The sequence below is a fragment of the Taudactylus pleione genome, unplaced genomic scaffold (genome assembly GCF_031769625.1).
Source record: "Taudactylus pleione unplaced genomic scaffold, aTauple2 ptg001357l, whole genome shotgun sequence".
Taxonomy (NCBI): Eukaryota; Metazoa; Chordata; class Amphibia; order Anura; family Myobatrachidae; genus Taudactylus; species Taudactylus pleione.
Window position 1 is genome coordinate 410,416 of NW_028285757.1, and position 20,183 is coordinate 430,598.

A 20,183-nucleotide genomic window follows, 5' to 3' on the forward strand; every position below is an offset into this window, starting at 1 on the left:
TTGGTTGTACTATGCCCTTTTATATACTGTATATATATATATATATATATATATATACACATATATATATATATATACACATACATATATATATATATATATATATATATAAATGATTCACTCTCGCAGCACTCCTCACTAATACTTCTTGAGAACAACGCAGGTGCCTTCCTTGCATAACCCAAGCACTTTGGGATACGTTTGTACAGCATATAAATCAGCCCTGACGAAAATGTTTACATAAACATTGAAACGTTGGCAAGATCTGTCTCCTGTGATATGTCTGCATTGAGTGCCGCCTGATTTATATGCTATATATATATATATATATATATACAAAGTTTTCCTGTGCCATCCATTCCCTAGATAGAACATATATTAGTATCATTGTCCCATGAGACAAGTATTTTGCCTTGTTTACTTACCAGTATGCCATTTTACTTGCAAATACATTATTTCTCATTACTTTATTCTCGTTACTAATTTCTTATTTTCCCTTTGAGGATGAGACCTCAGATAAAATTACTAAGCACAATTCCATTTTTTTTAGCATTAGTTCTACATTTCTGAGATCTCAAGCATATTATAATAATTTACATATATTTTATAGATTACATTAATAAATGCTATGTTTTGACTAATTCTTAAATTCTAACCAAGTGTTTCCCATGTACAAGTCCTGTCTCTCCCCCTATATGAGTACACATGTTTTCTCCAGTGAAATTTTGCATACAATATTTACACGTGTTGTCCTCATTTTTAAGGCCATTTTATGTGGTGAATCTAAACATTTGTAAACAAGCATTAGACAAGGAAGGAGATCATTCATGTCCAGTAATGTGAATTAATGATCGAGTTTCATACTTGTGTTGATCCATAAACTTTTCCATAGAACCTCTGCTCTGTGAGCCATCGAACTAAAGGTGCAGCCTGCTCAAACTGCCTCATTGTCAGAAGTGTGAGGAGCGCATAGGACGTAGCCTCCAGGGATAAGTGTTGTGAGCCCGGTTCTACCCAGTGACTGTTACCTAGAAAGAGATTTCAGGGACAAACATACATAAACAGTGAGTAACTGCCATGGTTGTTGCTGGAATTAGTACAATGTTATGTAAAATACATGTATTTCTTTAAGTGATTTGAACAAAGTGTGTGTAAACAGTGCACTGAGAAGCAGGTTTAAGAAAAAAATCATGTAAGAGCTCCTAAAAAGTTTATAAGGTCTCTCCCATCTCCTGAATGGATGTGCAGTGGGAGCTAGTAGGGGTGGGGGGGTGACAAATGAGATGGAGCGGAGCGGGGTTGGGGACAGACTGAGGTGACCCGAGTTGCCTTCACTAGTATGTAATTATTTAAAATGGAAGATTTTGCTGTAGTATTATCATTAATCCTATAAAAATCTAAATGAGGAATGTAAATTTAGGGGTTCACTTAGACTTAAGTGCATTTATGCACCAAACATACATAGAAGAAAAGAATTATGTACTTGGATATATACATTAGATGGACTCATCTCAAGATTTGTGCAACTAAAGAGCATACGAAGTGTTAGACACTTAGGTCTGTATACTTACACTGCTCAATAGTGTAGTGATGTTATTTGATAGTGTTAGTAATAGAGGTTACCAGTGACGAATTTTGCCTAGGGACTGCACTGTGTGACTGGCAGTGGCTTCCTATTGGAAGTGCTACTTTCCAGTCACATATACAAGCATGGGGAAAAGATACAAGTATCTCCTCCCCATGGGACTGCCAGTCCGGGCTGCTATCAGCAGAGAACGGCTTCCAAGAGGAAGCCACTACTCTGCCTTTCCGCAAACCCTAACCGGCTCCTAGGGGCTGCAGATGATGCAGCAGGCTTGCCTACCCTCCCTGATTTGGCCGGGAGCCACCCGATTTTCGGGTGCCGCTCCCGCACCCCAGAAAGGCAGGCAAGCCTCCCGGAAGTCTCACACCCTCCCCACCTCCCCCCTGAAAAAAACAGAAATCCCCGCAGCGAGGGGCCCGGTGACGCGATTCGCGCAGAATCGTGTCATCGTGGCCCCGCCCCCTGCTTCACAATGTCGAAAATCACGGCATTGTGAAGAGGGGGCGGAGTCACGATGACGCAATCGTGCGGCTCTGCCCCCAGTGTGACCCAAAATGGCCACCCCGCCCCGGCTCTGCCCCCAATTGCCGGCCCCACCCCCCGCTATTAGCCGACAATCAGCTCCCTCCCGGAAGGCTGGAGCTGATTGTCGGCAAGTATGTGATGCAGCCCTTTGGATGCCGGTGGCATGCACATGCGCGGCTTCCTGCCACTAGTGCACATGCACCGGTCCCAGCGCCTGACAGATCGATTGCACAGGTCGCCGGGACCCGGCCAGGACGAGAGCAGAGGGTGGTTTTCAGTGGTTGCAGCCCACCTCATCTAACAGGGTAGGAGCTACCGCTGGAGGTTACTAACTCTATTTACGCAGTATCATAATGTAATGTACTATTATTGATAAAAGAGAGAATATTGTCTTGGATTTATTAATGGATATGAAAGTTGCATTTTCCATATGAAATTAAATGAAAAATAAACAGCTTGACATTTGGGGTTTAAACATTTACAAATTAAATTGGAATCCTGAAACAGTCCAAATGGTAAAATAAATTATGTAATATGAATGGATAGGTGTGACATGATATACATTTGCGTATCCAGGTCTAAGGGGATGAAATTTACTACATACAGACCAATAAATACACATTTTATGCAAAAGTTCAGTTCGTAAAAACATATCTAATGCAAAATAAAAATAAAAATAAATATATATATATATATATATATATATATATATATCCAACTGTAAGGGGTATCCAGGCAGAATCTCAACAGGTTCTGAATATCGACACGGACATAGGTTCGAAAAGAAAAATGTTTTCTTCCACAAATGTTAACATGGTTAAATTGTCGATATTTAACATGTTGATGCCAGAATGTCGACAGTACATTTTAGAGTTAGGGCCTAGCAGACCAAAAATGACTGCACGATTATGACATTGTAATCGTGCAGTAGTTTCACAGTCTGTGCTGTGCCTACACTGAACGATAGATCGTACACTGCAGGCACCATCCATTATCTGTGAACATGTCCAAAGTGTCGTTATCTGCAGATTGACCAGCACGTTCACCCGATGATTGATGTTGGAAACGACCAGCGGGAGCGCTCATCGCTGGTCGTTTCTGACATATAAGTGCACGATTTGTGCATGATTAATGAACGATAACGATATCGTTATCGTTCAATTGCTCATTAAAATTGGCAAGTGGATGTGCCCCATTAGTTTAGGGGTTAGGTTTAGGGTTAGGCTAATGTTGACATTTTGAAGATGTTTATGTTTTAAACATGTCAACATTTGTGAATCTCGACATATCACTTGCTGACCTAATGTCCAAGTCGACATTATGACCGTTGACACTTGGACACTGTCAACATTATGGTGTCAACTTTCTGACTGTCCACATTCTGAAAGTTAACTTTTCTTACCACAACCCTCTAAGGGGCCTATTTGTAATTTGTGGCAGCAGGGTCTCTGGTGGCAGAGAGGGCACTTTGGATGTTGGAGAAACAATGACGCCCATCATATAACATGTGAAAGACATATGTGGTTTAATCAGGGGTATCTGGATGTCATCTGCATAAAAATGGTACTGACAGCCAAAGGAGCTGACAGCCAAAGGAGCTTCTTTACAAGGAGAAGAAAAGGGTTACAAGGATAGAACCTTGGGGGGATGCTGCCAGGAAGGGCTGAAATGGAGGCATGTTTAGAGACAGAGAAGAAGTATTTGAACAAATAAGAGGTTAATTATGAGAGTGCAGTCACACGCAGAAGGGTGTGGTGGATTTGCAGGAGGAGGAGGTGATCAACAGTAACAAATGCTGTAGTGGGGTTGAGAAGAATTTGTACGAAGAAATATGGATACTGTGTGACCATAAAGAGTTGATGTACTATGTTCTCTGTGTGATATCCTACAGGTGCTATTACTATACCTGCAGATGCAGACATCAGTTTCCCTGCGTCGTGCAATTTTCCGGCCTTGGCCAGTGCATACGAGGTGATTGCAATAGAATATGGTTTCTTCAGGGAAGGATATTGCTCATTTAGAAATGTTGTAGCTCTATCAATGCTGTCATCCAGATTCTGGGTAAAAAAATGGACATCGTATCAGACTGCTGCACCTAGTCCATTAGATGTTTTTAGACTGCTATTTATTGCAACTATACTATGTATTTTGTGTATTTATTTGTACTGCTTATTTAGAATTAAAATGTTAATTTTCATTATTACACACACATATATATATATATATATATATATATATACAGTATATATATATATATATATATATATATATATATATATATATTATATAATATATATTTAATGTGGTGAAGTGAAGTGAAAAATATTTTAGCCACTTACATTAACATGTTGCACACAGAGTGTCTGACTTTCCAGCATAGCAATGAGGACAAAGGCTGTGAGTGTAGAATCCAACTCGACAGCCCACTTTGTTATGCCGCCCTGTGTAATATAGATATAGAACACATGTAATAGATTGAGACATGAGGTTGCTTTATATATGTGATGTACACAGGGTACTGTAAATAGCACTAATATTTATTTTAGCCATATCTGTTGAGCAGCACCATATTTATTATCAGTCACAGAAACATGATTGTGGGATAAAATACGACTAAAAAAAAAATAAATGAAAAATGTCTGCATACTCTGAAGTTGCAGTCAGGTGACCAGAGTATTTGTAAATAGCAACAAATAAACCAGTGATGTGGATTCAATAGAAATGATCTAGTAATTGCATATATAACATTTTTGTTCAACTAGTCTATGGATTTTGTTTTAAAACACAGACAAAGTATTTAAATAACATGTAATACAGGTATAAGTAAAAAAAATGTAAAATAGCAAGGCAAAATAGGAATGTATAAACTCTAGACAATGCAGCTAAACTATATCCTACTAAATGTACATATAATTCTGAATAGGGATACACAATAGATCACATATATGAATATGCTGTGACAGTATAATTCAACTGCTATCCTATGAAATTTGGTTCAATCGGACAGCCATGGGGACTCATGGCTGTCCGATCAGTGGCGTAACTTCATCCCAGGTGCCCGGAGGCTAGATAAATGTTGATGCTCCCCCCAAACTAAAATGTACCACCCCCCAGCACCTATGCCAGCCCCAGCTGCCGCCGCCCCCCTTATGCAGTTCCTTTTATATAATGCCCCCAGTAGTGGTCCGCCTATGTAGTGCTCCCCAGTAATGGTCCCCCTATGCAGTACATCCAGTAGTGAGCCCCCGGTAGTTGCCCCCAGTAGTGAGGCCCCTAGTAGTTGCCCCCAGTGGTGAGCCCCCAGTAGTTGCCCCCAGTAGTTGCCCCCAGTAGTGAGGCCCCATGTAGTTGCCCCCAGTAGTGAGGCCCCTGTAGTTGCCCCCAGTAGTGAGGCCCCTGTAGTTGCCCCCAGTAGTGAGGCCCCTGTAGTTGCCCCAGTAGTGAGCACCCTGCAGTTGCCCCCAGTAGTGAGGCCCCTGTAGTGAGGCCCCTTTAGTTGCCACCAGGAGTGAGGACCCTGTAGTGAGGCCCCTGTAGTTGCCCCAGTAGGGAGCACCCTGTAGTTGCCCCCAGTAGTGAGCCCCTGTAGTTGCCCCCAGTAGTGAGGCCCGTGTAGTTACCCCCAGTAGTGAGGCCTCTGTAGTTACCCCCAGTAGTGAGGCCCCTGTAGTTGCCCCCAGTAGTGAGCCCCTGTAGTTGCCCCCAGTAGTTGGCCCCTGTAGTTGCCCCCAGTAGTAGGCCCCTGTAGTTGCCCCCAGTAGTGAGCCCCTGTAGTTGCCCCCAGTAGTGAGCCCCTGTAGTTACCCCCAGTAGTGAGCCCCTGTAGTTGCCCCCAGTAGTGATGGCCCCCACCGCGCGCGCGCACACACAAAAAAAACAAACACTTACCTTTATCCCCGCTCCAGTGCTGCTGCCGTCCATCCCCGGCGTCCACTCCTCAGCACTATGGGAGTGACGTCATTACGTCACTCCCATAGTGCACTGCGTGACCCGGAAGACGGAGCTCACTCCTGAGCTCCGTCCCCGGCGTCCGCTCCTCGGCACTATGACGTCACTCCCATAGTACACTGTGGGACCCGGAAGACGGAGGGAGCTCCGTCCTCTGGCTACCACCAGGAGGATAGGAGCCGGGCGCCCGCTGGTAACACACTCAGCGGGCGCCCGGCAAATGCAGGGTGCAGGGGTGCGACTGCACCCCTTGCACCCTCCGTAGTTACGCCAATGGAGGTGGAGCGCCGATCAGCGGCGCTCCTTCTCCATGCAGCTCCCGGGGACAATGGAGCCAGGTGCCCTCTTCAGGGCTGACGCCCGGCGGCAAATTACTCCATTGTCTTCGGGAGTTCCGCTACTGTGTCCGATCTATGCCAATCTATAGATGGGAGACTTTGGGCCATATTAAATTTGGAGCGAAAAGTCAGTTGCCGGACTTTTTGCCATCATCGCTGGATTCCAGGTCAAAAAAGTATAGCGCTCGTCCCCGTGATTCCCCATTTTCAATTTCAAATCGGCGAAAACGGGACCCGGCATAAAGGAAATCTGCGAAAAGTTCTGTCATTTTTGGGGAACTCAGCCTGACACCCCCCAAAAGATGCTCTAACATGGAGGTTCACTATGGGTACCCCCAAATAGACCTGCTACAGGTATTTGGGATCTTTAAACGGTCTCAATAGGTGTTTCTTGTGTTTTTTACAAAGTGATGAAGAATAGCATTTAGCAACTTTTTTGTTTAAAATAAGTAGCCCCATCAAATTTGGGGTACATGAAAATGTGTGCAAGTATATTTAGAAGTGGCTAATGTGAACTTTTAAAAATTGTGAAAAATCCACCTGCTGCAAGCACCTGCAATCAAATAAATACCTGAGGCATACTTGGGGACCCCCCCTGAGTCTATTTCGCTAGTTTAAAAGTTTGTCCCCAATTTTTTTTTTTTGCCCCTAAAATAAAACTACCTTTTTTGGGGTGTCCTGTGGTACTTTTTAATTTTTTTTGACATAGATTACTTTTGGGGGACTGTCCAAGGGGTGCAGGGTGTTTTTTTTCATCACCTATTCATATTCAGGGTCTGGTGCTTTGAATTTTCACTCCAGCAAAAAGTTGGGAAAATTGAATACGGGGATAAGTCAAACCTGCGAAAATGACGTAATCGGCGAAAAAGTATCGCCGATAATGTCTTTTCGCAGCCTAATTGAATATGGCTCTTTGAGTCATCTCATGTGTGGGGATGCTAGTTCAAGGTTGACCCAGTCCTCTATGCAGTTACATTGATGACCTATTTACTATTTGGGGGGACGTGAGATACAAGCACTATTTTTTTGTTGAATGACTAACCAGTAATTCCCATATACTCAAGGTAATTCTATCTCTGTATTTGTTCTGAATTTGATACTATCAGTGGTGGGTTTCTCAATTGATTTTTTTTTATTACAGAAAGCAGGTGAATATCAGTAATTATTGCATTAGGACAAGGGGCAAATTGTGAGAAGAAGTGCAATTGTACAGTATGTCAGATACTCATTTTTAGAAACAAGTTGATGATATGTCAAAAGTGTTGAGAGATAGCGACTTTTCTGTACCACGCCTTAAACAAATGACATAATAGAAATATTTATATATAAAATAACTTACCAGAAATGCACTATTATCAAATCTAACAAATATCCACATTTGCAAATAAAATAGTTGTTCACACAATATTAAACAATTGAAAGGAATTAATTTTTCTATGTGAAGACAGGATTGAAATGCATGATCTATTTTGTAGTCAGGACATTTTTGGGATATACAAGCTGAATACTATTAGTCCAGGTGGTCTTAATGAAGAAATGGAATTTAATAACATTTTCATGTGAAATGAAATAATATTTTATTTCCCCAATTGTTTTTTGCAAGTTTTACAGAGAGATTTAAATAATTAAACTGATTAAGAATTTGTAATGCCATTGCCATATTTTTGATGGGTTAAATAAAATTAGATGTTTCTCTGTACTAAAATGAGTATTATTTTTATATTTCATGGTATGTAAAGAGGTGAACTATCTATGTGTGTATGTGTTCAAAATGATGTACAGTATGTCTTTGTTAACAATACAGTACGTGAACATGTGAGTATATATATATATATATATATATATATGTATATACTGTATGTATATATTAGGGGTGTGCACTGGCCACTTTTCGTGTTTTGTGTTTTGGTTTTGGATCTGGATCTTTCTTCGTGTTTTGGATCTGGATTGGTTTTGCCAAAACCACCCTTCGGTGTTTTGGGTTCTGGGTTTTCTGTTTTGGATCTGTATTTTTTTTTTAAAAGCATAAAAACAGCTAAAATCACAGAATGTGTTGATTTTTCTGCTCCTATGCTATTATTAACCTCAAAAACCTTAATTTCCACTCATTTCCAGTCTATTCTGAACACCTCACACTTCACAATAGTGTTTTTATGTCCAAAAGGTTGCACAGAGGTAGATGGATGACTATGCTAAGCGACACGAGTGGGCGGCACAAACACGTGGCCCATCTAGGAGTGACACTGCAGTGGCAGACAGGATGGCAGTTTGAAAAACTAGGCCCCAAACAGTACATAATGCAAAGAAAAAAAAAGAGGTGCAAGATGGAATTGTCCTTGGGCCCTCCCACCCACCCTTATGTTGTATAAACAGGACATGCACACTTTAACAAACCAATCATTTCAGCGCCAGGGTCTGCCACACGACTGTGGCTGACATGATTGGTTCGTTTGGGCCCCCACAAAACAAGCTGGCAATTATTCTGGCCCTGCACAAACTGGCTCTACGGAGGCAAGATGTCATCCTCATCCTCCTCATTCACCGATTCCTCACCCTCTTCAGTATTGTGTAAATCCTCATCCTCACAGAGTATTAATTCGTCCCCACTGGAATCCACCACCACAGGTCCCTCTGTACGTTCTGGAGGCTGGTCTCCCTGGAAGAGTTGATAATTCATTTTTATGAACATCATCTTCTCCACATTTTGTGGAAGCAAACTCCTACGCCTTTTGCTGACAAGGTTCCCGGCTGCACTAAACACTCTTTCGGAGTGCACACTGGAGGGGGGGCAACTCAGGTAAAATAGAGCCAGTTTGTACAGGGGCCTCGAAATTGCCTCTTTTTCCTGCCAGTACATGTACGGACTGTCTGACATGCCTACTTGGATGCTGTCACCGATGTAATCCTTTAACAGACACACGCACGCTTGTCGCTGCTGCTTTGAGGAAGCAGGTGCGGCTACAGCCCACACAATTCACAAAGACAGGAAAAAAAAGAATTTTTTATTTTTTGTGGAGCGCACTTTGAGGGTTACTCCACCCTTTAACAGACAGACGCACGCTTGTCGCTGCTGCTTTGAGGATGCAGGTGCGGCTACTGCGCATACATTTCACACACAAATACAGAAAAAAAGATTATTTTATTTTTTGTGGAGCGCACTTTGGGGGTTACTCCACCCTTTGACAGACAGACGCACGCTGTCGCTGCTGCTTTGAGGACAGTATCATATGCAGTGACAGTAGACTTGTCAGAAATTGTTGGCACGTCCTTACCAGATGTCCAAACCGGCCTTTGACTTATGACACAGGCGCACGCTTGGCGCTGCTACTGTGTTGATGCACGTGCGGCTACATCGCACACAAGTCACAAACACATTAAAAAAATAGTTTTTTATTTTTTGGAGCACTTTGAGGGTTACACCACCCTTTAACAGACGGACGCACGCTTGTCGCTGCTGCTTTAAGGATGCAGGTGCGGCTACAGCCCACACAATTCACAAAGAGAGAAAAAAAGAAGAATTTTTTTATTGTTTGTGGAGCGCACTTTGAGGGTTACACCACCCTTTAACAGACAGACGCACGCTTGTCGCTGCTGCTTTGAGGATGCAGGTGGAATCTAGACAGGATTTGGAACCGGGGACACACTACCTCCATCAATTGTCTAAATCCCACTGCACTAATGGCGGATACCGGACGCACGTCTAACACCAACATAGCAGTCAAGGCCTCAGTTATACATTTTGCTTCAGGATAACTGCTGTCGTACTTCATCCTCCTTGCTAGGGACTGTTGGAGGGTCAATTGTTTAGTAAAAGTAGTGGTGCTCCTACTTCCTCTCTGGGATGATGAACAACTCCCAGCAGCAGCAACAGCACTAAGAGGAAGTGGTTCTTGATCTTTTCCTATTTTATTTTTATCGGAGAAAGTTTGGTCCTCCATTTATGCTATATTGATATATACGTGCAGCTAAGGCGCATACAAACACAGAAAATATTTTTTTATTTTTGCTGGAGAGTAGTGCACTTTGTAGGTTACACCACCCTTTAAGAAATGAGCCAGCCGGCTCTTTACTTATGGGACACAGGCGGACGCTTGGCGCTGCTCCTTTGTTGATGCACGTGCAGCCACAGTGCACACAATTCACAAACACAGAAAATATTTTTTTATTTTGTTTGGAGTGTACTTTGGGGGTTACAGCACCCTTTAATGGACAAGCCTGCCGGCCCTTTACTTATGGGACACAGGCGCATGCTTGACCTTTTGCCTTTAAATCAGCATCAATTATTAAATTCTGCTAGGTACACTTGCACACAGTTTTTGAAGAAACTCGGCAGGGAGTTTGTTCCAAACATCTTGGAGAACTAACCACGGATCTTCTGTGGATGTAAGCTTGCTCCAATCCTTCTGTCTCCCCATGTGATCCCAGAAAGACTCGATAATGAGTATATATATATATATATATATATACATACATAAGAAACTACAGCACTCCTGGCGACTTGAATAAATACAATACAGCGGCATGTGCTATCACACAAGTTGCCCGGTGCATTAATTGGCTATCCAGGGAGAGCCGGACACCAGAATTTCATATATATATATATATATATATATATTTCGTGTGTGTATGTATGTGTGTATATATATATATATATATATATCTGCTAAATCATTGTAACAGTATATTGTATGCATACATGTAGCCTTTTAGGACCATGGGGTGGTTAATAACTACAGGTTACTTGGTGGTGCAGCTGTTTGACTGATTAATTAGGCCTCCCCACTGTATAGCCAGTTCCTGCCTCCATACTAATTGGGCATTTGACAAGCATGGACATATTCATTACTGAATCTACATTCAAGCCCAGATTTATCAACAAGTGATAAATACAATTTTTCTATTGACAACAGCTTTCTGATTTAAATGTGAACAATGTAATAAAATAACTGCAAATACATATCTATTATACCCAGTATCAGTATGAATTGTGACCTGTAAGGATACCTGGCTTTTTTAACTTAATTTTATTGCATACTCATTAAATCATAATGACACAAAATATTCTATAAACCCCTACTGCATTGGTGCATATTGGGTTACATTTATCTAATCTGTTGAGTATCCCAATTCAGAAACATATGTACATATACTGTTGTACATATAGGAGTTTAGCTGGCCATACATCAGACCAACTTTTCCTCCAAGTAACTAGTAGTAATGTATGGGAGCAAATTACAATTAGCCATTTGCTCCCAAACATCGGAAAATGGAAGAAAGCTGTAGTTCGGACAAGCTGGTTCAATCAAATATATTCAACCAACTTGCCTGAACGGCCTTTTTCATGTTTTCTGGTGTTTGGGAGCAAATTGATGATTGTCATTTGTTCCCATGCATTACCGGATTTTCATGACAACCGACCAACTAGTTGATGGTTGGAGGAAAGTTGGTCTTGTGTATGGCCAGTTTTAGTTTCCCTGCATTGCCTAGTTTGCAGTAATTGTACTTCTAAATGGTGTATTTTTTGTTTTTCATTATTGTTTTTTAAATGTATTAACTTTCATCCTAATCTATATTATTTGTAGATTACAGTAAATAAATATGTTAATTGTTACAGAAAACAGCCTCTATAGAAGTGTTGAATTATTCTACATAATGTATACTGCAATTAACTTATAATTTATAAGGAATCTCTAGCACTGCTTTTTTTATTGTTTCGAAACTTTTTAATAATTTTATGGAGGATGCAGCCTCCTTGGCAGCATCAGGAGATAGAATTTACTCTAAACATGAAGTTCTTAGTTTATATTTTAATTTTATTGGGGATGCCCACTTACCATGTTAAGGTGGCTCATTCAGATCAACTCTTGCTCTAAGAACCTCATGTTTGTTCTAAACTCAGTTTATGAAATCAGTTTGCAGAGCATTTGATGATTAAGTTGAGCACCTTTTTGCATCCAGTCTTCATCTCGTACTTGTTCAAGGCTTTTTTTTAATTAGCTAAAGATAAAATGACCTGTAGCTAATTGCATAAGCAGAAAGTTCTCAATAACATAAGATAAGATAAGTTAATGAGCTTCATGTGACAGGAACATTGACATGATGTGTGGAGATTCATGGAGTACAGCAAGACACCAGAGGCTGAAAACATCAAATGAAGCAAGTTCCCCCAGAAGAACAGGGTTCTAATAAGCTCTTGCAATCTGGTGCAGGAAGACTTTAGTGTGAAATGCACCTCTCTATAAACTATAAACCCTCATAACCCAAATACTATTTTTTGAAACAGCTTCAGCAACAATGTTGTACGTACCACCATGGCCTGGGTATAGACTGGTGCATCCTCCTGGAATAACCCATCCGGCTTTTGTTTATTCAGTATCAGCCACTTCACAGAAGGGCACAGTACATTTCTTTCGATGTTGATGAGATTTGTAGCCAAGGCAAATACTTTGACCACATAAGCCGTGAGCCTAAGGAGAAGAAGCCACAGGGAGAAATAAATTATCATGTCGATGAGCACAGAAAAATAGAGCTACTGTAGAATAAGGAAAGGGAGAAGGAATTGCATCAAGCACTGGAGGGGCCACAATGAGGGGAGATGGCAGTTAGAATTAACACAACAAAAGCCATTAGTGACAGACAGTGCCAACATGTTCAACAGTTACAGCAGGTTCACTTGTGCACATACTGTACAGAAGCATTATGGGGGTGATTCAGAGGTGGGCACTATTGTAGGTGTCTTTTGTTGCAACTGCTTCTTTTTTTTACTGCCATGGCCAATGGGCGTCCTTTGAGAGATGCATACAAAGGCACACTATCGGCGCACTATTGGCCACACCATACGACATTGCCCCTGTCCTATAGCGGGCACAGAATGTTTGACTGAATATGGCTGTTATTTAGTAAAATTTGAGTTTTTAGAAATGGAGTTGTTGCCCATAGCAACCAATCAGATTGTAGCTATTATCTTCTCTAAGGTGGTAGATAAATGATAAGTAGAATCTAATAGGTTGCTATGGGCAATAACTCCACTCCTAAAACTCTCACTATAGTAAATATATCCCCAGGTGTTGGTGCAACTGCATTTTTAGACACAGTGGCTAACACTCACATGCATGCCCGCATGTGGTGTCCATCCTCCAGTTACTATCCGAAAACAGCCATCAATATAACATGGCTATTCATGTAATTTCTATCTGTGTCTCTGTGCGGTAACCATCGGGACATATGAGCAGTGCGGCACGGACACATGCATAGAGGGAAACCAGTGGCCACTTACACCCAGTGGCTACCCTGCCTCTACCCCTGAGTCACACCCTGTAAGTCTATCATTCCTGAAGGGACTAGATGGTTGGTTAGTCACTTAACTGATATCACATATATATTGGTATATGTGATATCAGTTAAGTGACTAACCAACCATCTAGTGTCAACCACACAACCCACTATTATTATTATTATTATTATTATTATTATTACAATTATCCAGTGCTTGATTAATTAGTGCTTTGCACCTGCTGTGAGTGATAAAAAAGTACTTGCAAATTTCTCAAAATATTAGATGTCAGCACAAAGTCAAACAAACAATCACAACTCTAGAGTGTAATAAAATGAACAATAATAGGTCTGCTTATTAAAGACAAATTTTATTATACAGGAGAAAACACACACAATACAGTATGTCAAATTCATGCAAAAAGCAGCATAAATTGATTAGCTGATATGTTGTCACAGATGTCATCAGCCAGAGGTTTGACAGGGAGCAAAGGATCACTGAACACAATCAAAGCAATACTGGATAGTTAGATAGTGTGTTTGCAGCAGATACAGTGACACAGTTAAAGCAGTTACTTAGGATTAACCCTCAATACTCATATAGGTCATACTGTATGTGTAGTGCAATAAATGTAAAAATGCAAAAATACTATACATAAATAGAAATTAAAGATGAAGGGGCCCATTTATCAATGAGGTTTATCACATGAAGCAAGTTTTAGAACTCGCTGCTTATGATAAATTGTGCTCCAGCCTATCAGAACCCAATGGTCATTTTTCAAAAAATATGACAGTTAGAACCTAATTGGCTGGAACACAATTATCATTTGCAATGAGTTTCATACTTGTAGCGTATGATAAAACTTGTTGATAAATGGGCCTCTAAAACTGTGCCCAAGCGATTAATTAATTTGAACCTAAGACTTTATTATTATGTCTAGATGTTTTTAGTCACATATGTTATCTTAACTCATATCAACTTTTTAGGTAATTCATGAGTTAAGACAGTCACTATATTGTTATATATTCGAACAATGGGACTTTTTAAAAGAGTAATGGTGTAATTTTCAAATTACCCTTTAAAAAAGTCCTTTTCAGGATGAAACGCATCAGGGAATCCATCCACTGTGACCTGGGAGTTCCAGCTGCTACGTATTCAGATCCTACCTTGCAGCAGTAGGAGGAGCCATCTAGTTACCAATTTACCTGGCTTCCAGAATCATTGTGTGGCCTATGCACTGTTATTTGTTATATTGTGAGTTTTCTACCTACTGTATATTTAAAAAAAAATAAAAAAAATTATATATATATATATATATATATATATATGTTTGAAAAAAGTTTTAGGCTATGAGATATATTTCTTTTCAGGTCAACTGCAGAATGCGTACGTGACTGTTAAGATAAGGTTAAAGGGCGACATCCATTTCAGATAAGTATACACATTTCTATTTTTGGGTACAGTGCAAAGAATTTGGAACACATTACTTTCTATTGAGAATCAAGGTGTCTGTTTGAACAATATAGCACATTGACAGAGCAGACATCTCATCATCCCTTCTTGCAGCATATAGGCTCCAGCAGATCACAGCATGCACCACCAAATGGAACCTGTCCTTAAACCATTGTATTTAGAAAGCCCTTCATGAGTTGCCTCTCAAGTCGTCTCTAAGGTGCTCTATACCACAGAGTAACCGTGTTCAACCCATTGGAAATAGAGGCAAGCAACTGACTGAGGACCTGATTCAGATCTACTCGCTAGATACGATCGCTCGCTCCAGCTGATGCAAATCTGGCACACACCCAGCAAGGCAAGACATAAGCACAGTGTCGGACTGGGGCATGAAGGGCCCACTGGGAAAATGTACTGGTAGGGGCCCATGCTTAAGGGTTGCGCCATCCATCAGAGAGGTAGTTTCTATAGAAGGGAACCAAGCCCCCATGTTGATCAGTGGATATTCTCATCTAAGTAATTGAACATCTAATAGAGTGACAATCTATAATTTGAGGTCTGGAACCTGAAACCTAGAAGAGGAGGATGGACCCACAAGCAGTGGGGCCCACTGGGAATTTCCCCTGTACCCCTGTGGGCCAGTCCAACCCTGCATAAGCACGCCCACTATGTTTTGGCGAGCGATCACCTTGTGTATGTAGACGCCCACCATCCATTCTTAAAATGCCCACTTGCGTACGTCATCTCCTGGAAGTGCCTAAAAACATTGGTACATTGTGCACCATGCGATTGCAGCGCTTAAGGTTGACTATACGCTGCCACAAGCACTGCGAGCGCTTAAGTGTGAAATTCCACCAAGTGACGTGAACTATGATGCTGCCGATTTTTTATGCACGCCCCTGAAATGGCGTTGCAACACTCAGGCACGCCCGCGTTCGCATCTCCACTCCCCTGTTAGTAGTGCCCTGCCCCTGTTACCACCCACAAACGGCCTCTTCAGTCACTCATTCAGATGGGCTGTCTATGCTAGGCAAGTGAACCCTTCCAGACCACTTGCAGTGGTTCGTGCACGCGCATTGGGATGCAAGCGCAGATTGGAAATATCGTCCGCGATCGAGCGAGCGGCCACTTGCGAGTGGGTCTGAATCAGGTCCTGAGACTTTAATGCATTTGTGGTGCATTTCTACTTTCCAAAATTTTGAAGTTTTGCATGTAATCATGGGTTCTGGTTTATAAACCCATCTCTACATGAGCCGTTACAACATTGATTCCTGTTTGAATTAACTAATCTCACAACATTGCATTGACATTGTCCTATATGCCAAACCTTTGGCTGATGACATCTGTGGCTACATGTCATTTAATCAAATTCTGCTGGTATATTGTTGATATACATCATCTATTTATTGTATGCTGGTGCTTCGCAGGAATTTGAGCATAATATATTGTGGTATTCTGTTACATTACAGCATTTACTTGAAAAAAGTGTATTATTTATATTAAATTTTGTTACAGGCTTTTCAGTTTTAATGACAACATCCATCATGTCATTAGTAATTTTATTGCACTTTGGAGCTGTGATTGATACTTTGTTTTTATGTTTGGATATATACCACTGACCGCTGTATATTAGTTTAGCAAGTTTGCAGAGCACCAGTCACAGAACAACAGCAACAAGGAAACCTTAAAAAAAGGTGCAAAATGTGTTTGCATCCAATTCCACAAGTGTAAGACAGATATTCCACTGTAAGACATTTTATACATAGAAGAATATATTACCATGTGCTGGCTGGTGTGCGTAACCATAGACCGTATGAAGAGTCCGCTTTACGATATATCATTTGGTTATCTAAACCTGTTTAAAAGGCAAAGAAAAAACCCTGACATTATAAAAACAATTCAGGGGACATTTGCTAAGATTCCTGTTGGTCCGAGATATCAATCACAGGTGTGTTTGGCCGTATTCTACCACTCACAAATTCACTAAAGGCAAATTCAGGTGATAAATCATGTAACTCTCCATAAAACACAGTTGCAAACACAAATAGAAATAAATACACCATCATCTAAACACGGCAATACTTTCCATAGCCAGGAATACAGCACAGGAAATTACCAAGAATTGTGAATATAATCACAGGGGTAATTTAAGCAAACTCGGTTAAAAAATAGAAGATTTAAATAGACCCCCTCCAGAGCAGCGTGTCCTGCAGAAACATACACAGATCAGTGTGATCCATGTATGTTTCTGCCTCTAATGATTAAAATAAAGTAACAAATAAAAAAATAGCACCCTAAAAGCATAACTAGCTGTGGGCTCCGCGAGCCAGTCCTGGTTCTAAAAATATGGGGTAAAAAAGGTGTAGGTGTCCCCCATAATTTCTGAATCAGCACTGGCCTTTGTGAGCCGGTCCTGGTTTTAAAAAAACAGGGAAAAAATTGCGTGAGGTTCCCCATATTTTTAAAACCAGTACTGTGTTCAAACTAGTGGGAGTATAATGCCACAGCCAGAGGACCCTTTTACCAAGTCCCCTGGCCAAAGCATTAACACCCCAAAATAGTCAGTCCAGGCGAGGGATCCCAGAGGATTTTTTTAAAAAAATTTTTACAGTAGGAGTACCGATACCCACCGCCTGCTGGAACTTGTAGTTCTGCAAGTACCAAAGGGCAGGTATGCTGGCACCTGTAGTCCCACTGTAAAGAACAATAGTAGCCATTTATTATTATCACTATTACCCTTGCACCCACCAGCCAGGGGTGCAGCTAAAATCCTCAGGCTTCAGCCCGGGCCTGGGGTGCTCAGGAGAGGGAGAACCCTTTATTGGGGGGTCCCCACCTCCCCTGGGATCCTTGGCCTGGGATGACTGGTTTGGGGTGTTAATGCTTTGGTCAGTGAATAGTTCCCCCTGACTGTGGCATTACACTTAAGCTAGTTTGAGCATAGTGCAGGTTTTAAAATTACAGGGAACTACTTGCAATTTTATTCCCGTATTTTTAAAACCTGGACCGGCTCACAGAGCCAAATGCTGGTTCGTAAAATATGGGGGACTGCTAATACATTTTGTCCCTCGTAGTTTTAGAACCAGGATTTACTGGTTATGCTTTTGGTAGGAACCCCACATAATTTTTTACTTCAATTAACCACTGATTTACACATTAATACACACAAGTTCGGTGTGTTGGTCTAGGGGAACACGGGTAGGAAACAGGGGTAGGAATGATCACATACACCATGGGTAAACGCGATCCAGGTAAACATGGGAGCTTAGTAAATTCACGGATTTCAATTAAAAACCTCCCATTTTCAATCGTTCCTATGCGTGTTTAAACTCAGCCAATCTCGGACCAGACATGATTCTTAGTAAATTTACCACTTAGAATCCCATGAAGTACATGTATGTATGCAGCACAAGCTATTACACACAGGTGCCCCTCAAACTTCATAGTGCATACATCGGTGGTTATAATTTGTCATAGTCTGCTAATGAGATGCTTTATGTGACAGTTTTGGTATTTTAAGTATTATTAGAAATACACATATTAAAATTTCACCTGTCACATTCGGATTATTGAACTTTTACTTTCTTCTAAAATATATCTTCTTGATTCCTTGAGCATATTTAATGCTCCTGTTATATGACAGTAATGGGACATCTGCAGTGTCTTTATTTGGTATATCAATATTTTGAATTTAATAAGATTTCCCAGGAAAATGCATATATTGTAAGCAAAGGTTGCCTCATAATAATCAGAGGCACGGGGGTAAATTTACTAAGTTGGGAGTTCTATTTAAGAAGTGATGTTGCCCATAGCAACCAATCAGATTCTACTTCTCATTTATCTAGCACCTTCTAGAACATAATACCTGGAATCTGATTGGTTGCTATGGGCAACACCACTTCTTAATAGAACTCCTATCTTAGTAAATTTACCTCACTGAGTCAATTTGAAAGAATCTGTTCCACAATATTTCTCTACACTACTGAACTTCCGAACTAGTCACAGTTATAGCGCAGTGACCTGCTGGCTCCCAGCAGCAAAGCCATACCACTGAGTGGCAGTTCTCGTTGAAGACCGAGGGGTCCATTAGACTCTGTGCCTTGACACTGTCAGCACTAGCTCCTCTCTGGTTAAGAGTTTGGTCTGTGTTATGACACTTGAGATACATACTGTATTTTGACTTTCTTACCATTTTTGATGTACTGGATGGCCTGCTCCCTCCGCTCTACGCCTACTCTGTCCCATTGATCAGTGTTATCCAGGTAATGTGTAGCAATTACAGTAGGAGTCATTTTCATCATGTTCTGCTCCCCACATCCCCCGGGAGCTGAGATCAGGTGATTCAGATTGATTCCATCAATGGATTTCTCCACCATTTCACTAATTGGAGTCCCTGGAGCAATGGAGAGAGTACAGTAAGGAACTCAGACGAGGAACAGAAAGTAAGTTTACTTAATTGATACCAGATATATTAAGAGGAAAAGTACACAATGCAGAGTAGGAGTATAATCAGCTACTGGCTGGACCATGGATTACCACCAAGGCTGCTCCTATCTAGAAATGAGCTGCTTGTTTTGTGAAAACCCAACACACCCAAACTTAGGAGTTCAAAGTGAATCTGAATCGTTGCCTCAGTCTTCCCACCAAGTTCAGATCTTAGGGCTCAATTCAGACCTGCTCGCTAGATGAGTCCGCACGCTGCCGCACGGCTGCTAATATATGCAAAAGCTGCGATCGCATGGCAAGACATTAGGAAGCCCAGTATGGCAGTGCGATCGCAAGCCAGTCTTATGACGCCCACTTTCCCTTCGCAGCACATGTAATCTCCAGGAAGTGTATATAACAACCGGTAACATTAAGAACCATTGGAGGCATACGCAGTTCTTCTGGTTGACCCTACCCTACCGCAAGCACTGCGAAAGCTGCAGTATTTTAAACAGCCAGGTGACATGTACAATGGCGCTGCTTCTTAATTATGCACGCCTTAGAAACGCCATTCAGATGCTCAGGCACAACCACGTTCACACCACCACTCCCCCGTTTTCATGGACCTTCCCCTATC

The 20,183-nt window shown here is 41.3% G+C and overlaps 1 protein-coding gene across 1 annotated transcript in view; it reads right to left on the reverse strand.

The window, feature by feature from the left end:
- The window catches only part of LOC148443005 (A.superbus venom factor 1-like), a 164,805-nt gene that overhangs the window by 43,501 nt on the left and 101,121 nt on the right, over positions 1-20,183 (reverse strand). Inside the window, exons 24-29 of the mRNA XM_088463400.1 lie at positions 19,311-19,514; positions 16,901-16,976; positions 12,704-12,863; positions 4,450-4,551; positions 4,017-4,167; positions 865-1,028 (exon numbers count right to left, since the gene is read on the reverse strand). Coding sequence (XP_088319526.1) covers positions 865-1,028; positions 4,017-4,167; positions 4,450-4,551; positions 12,704-12,863; positions 16,901-16,976; positions 19,311-19,514 — 857 coding nt within the window. The remainder of the gene's footprint in view (positions 1-864; positions 1,029-4,016; positions 4,168-4,449; positions 4,552-12,703; positions 12,864-16,900; positions 16,977-19,310; positions 19,515-20,183) is intronic.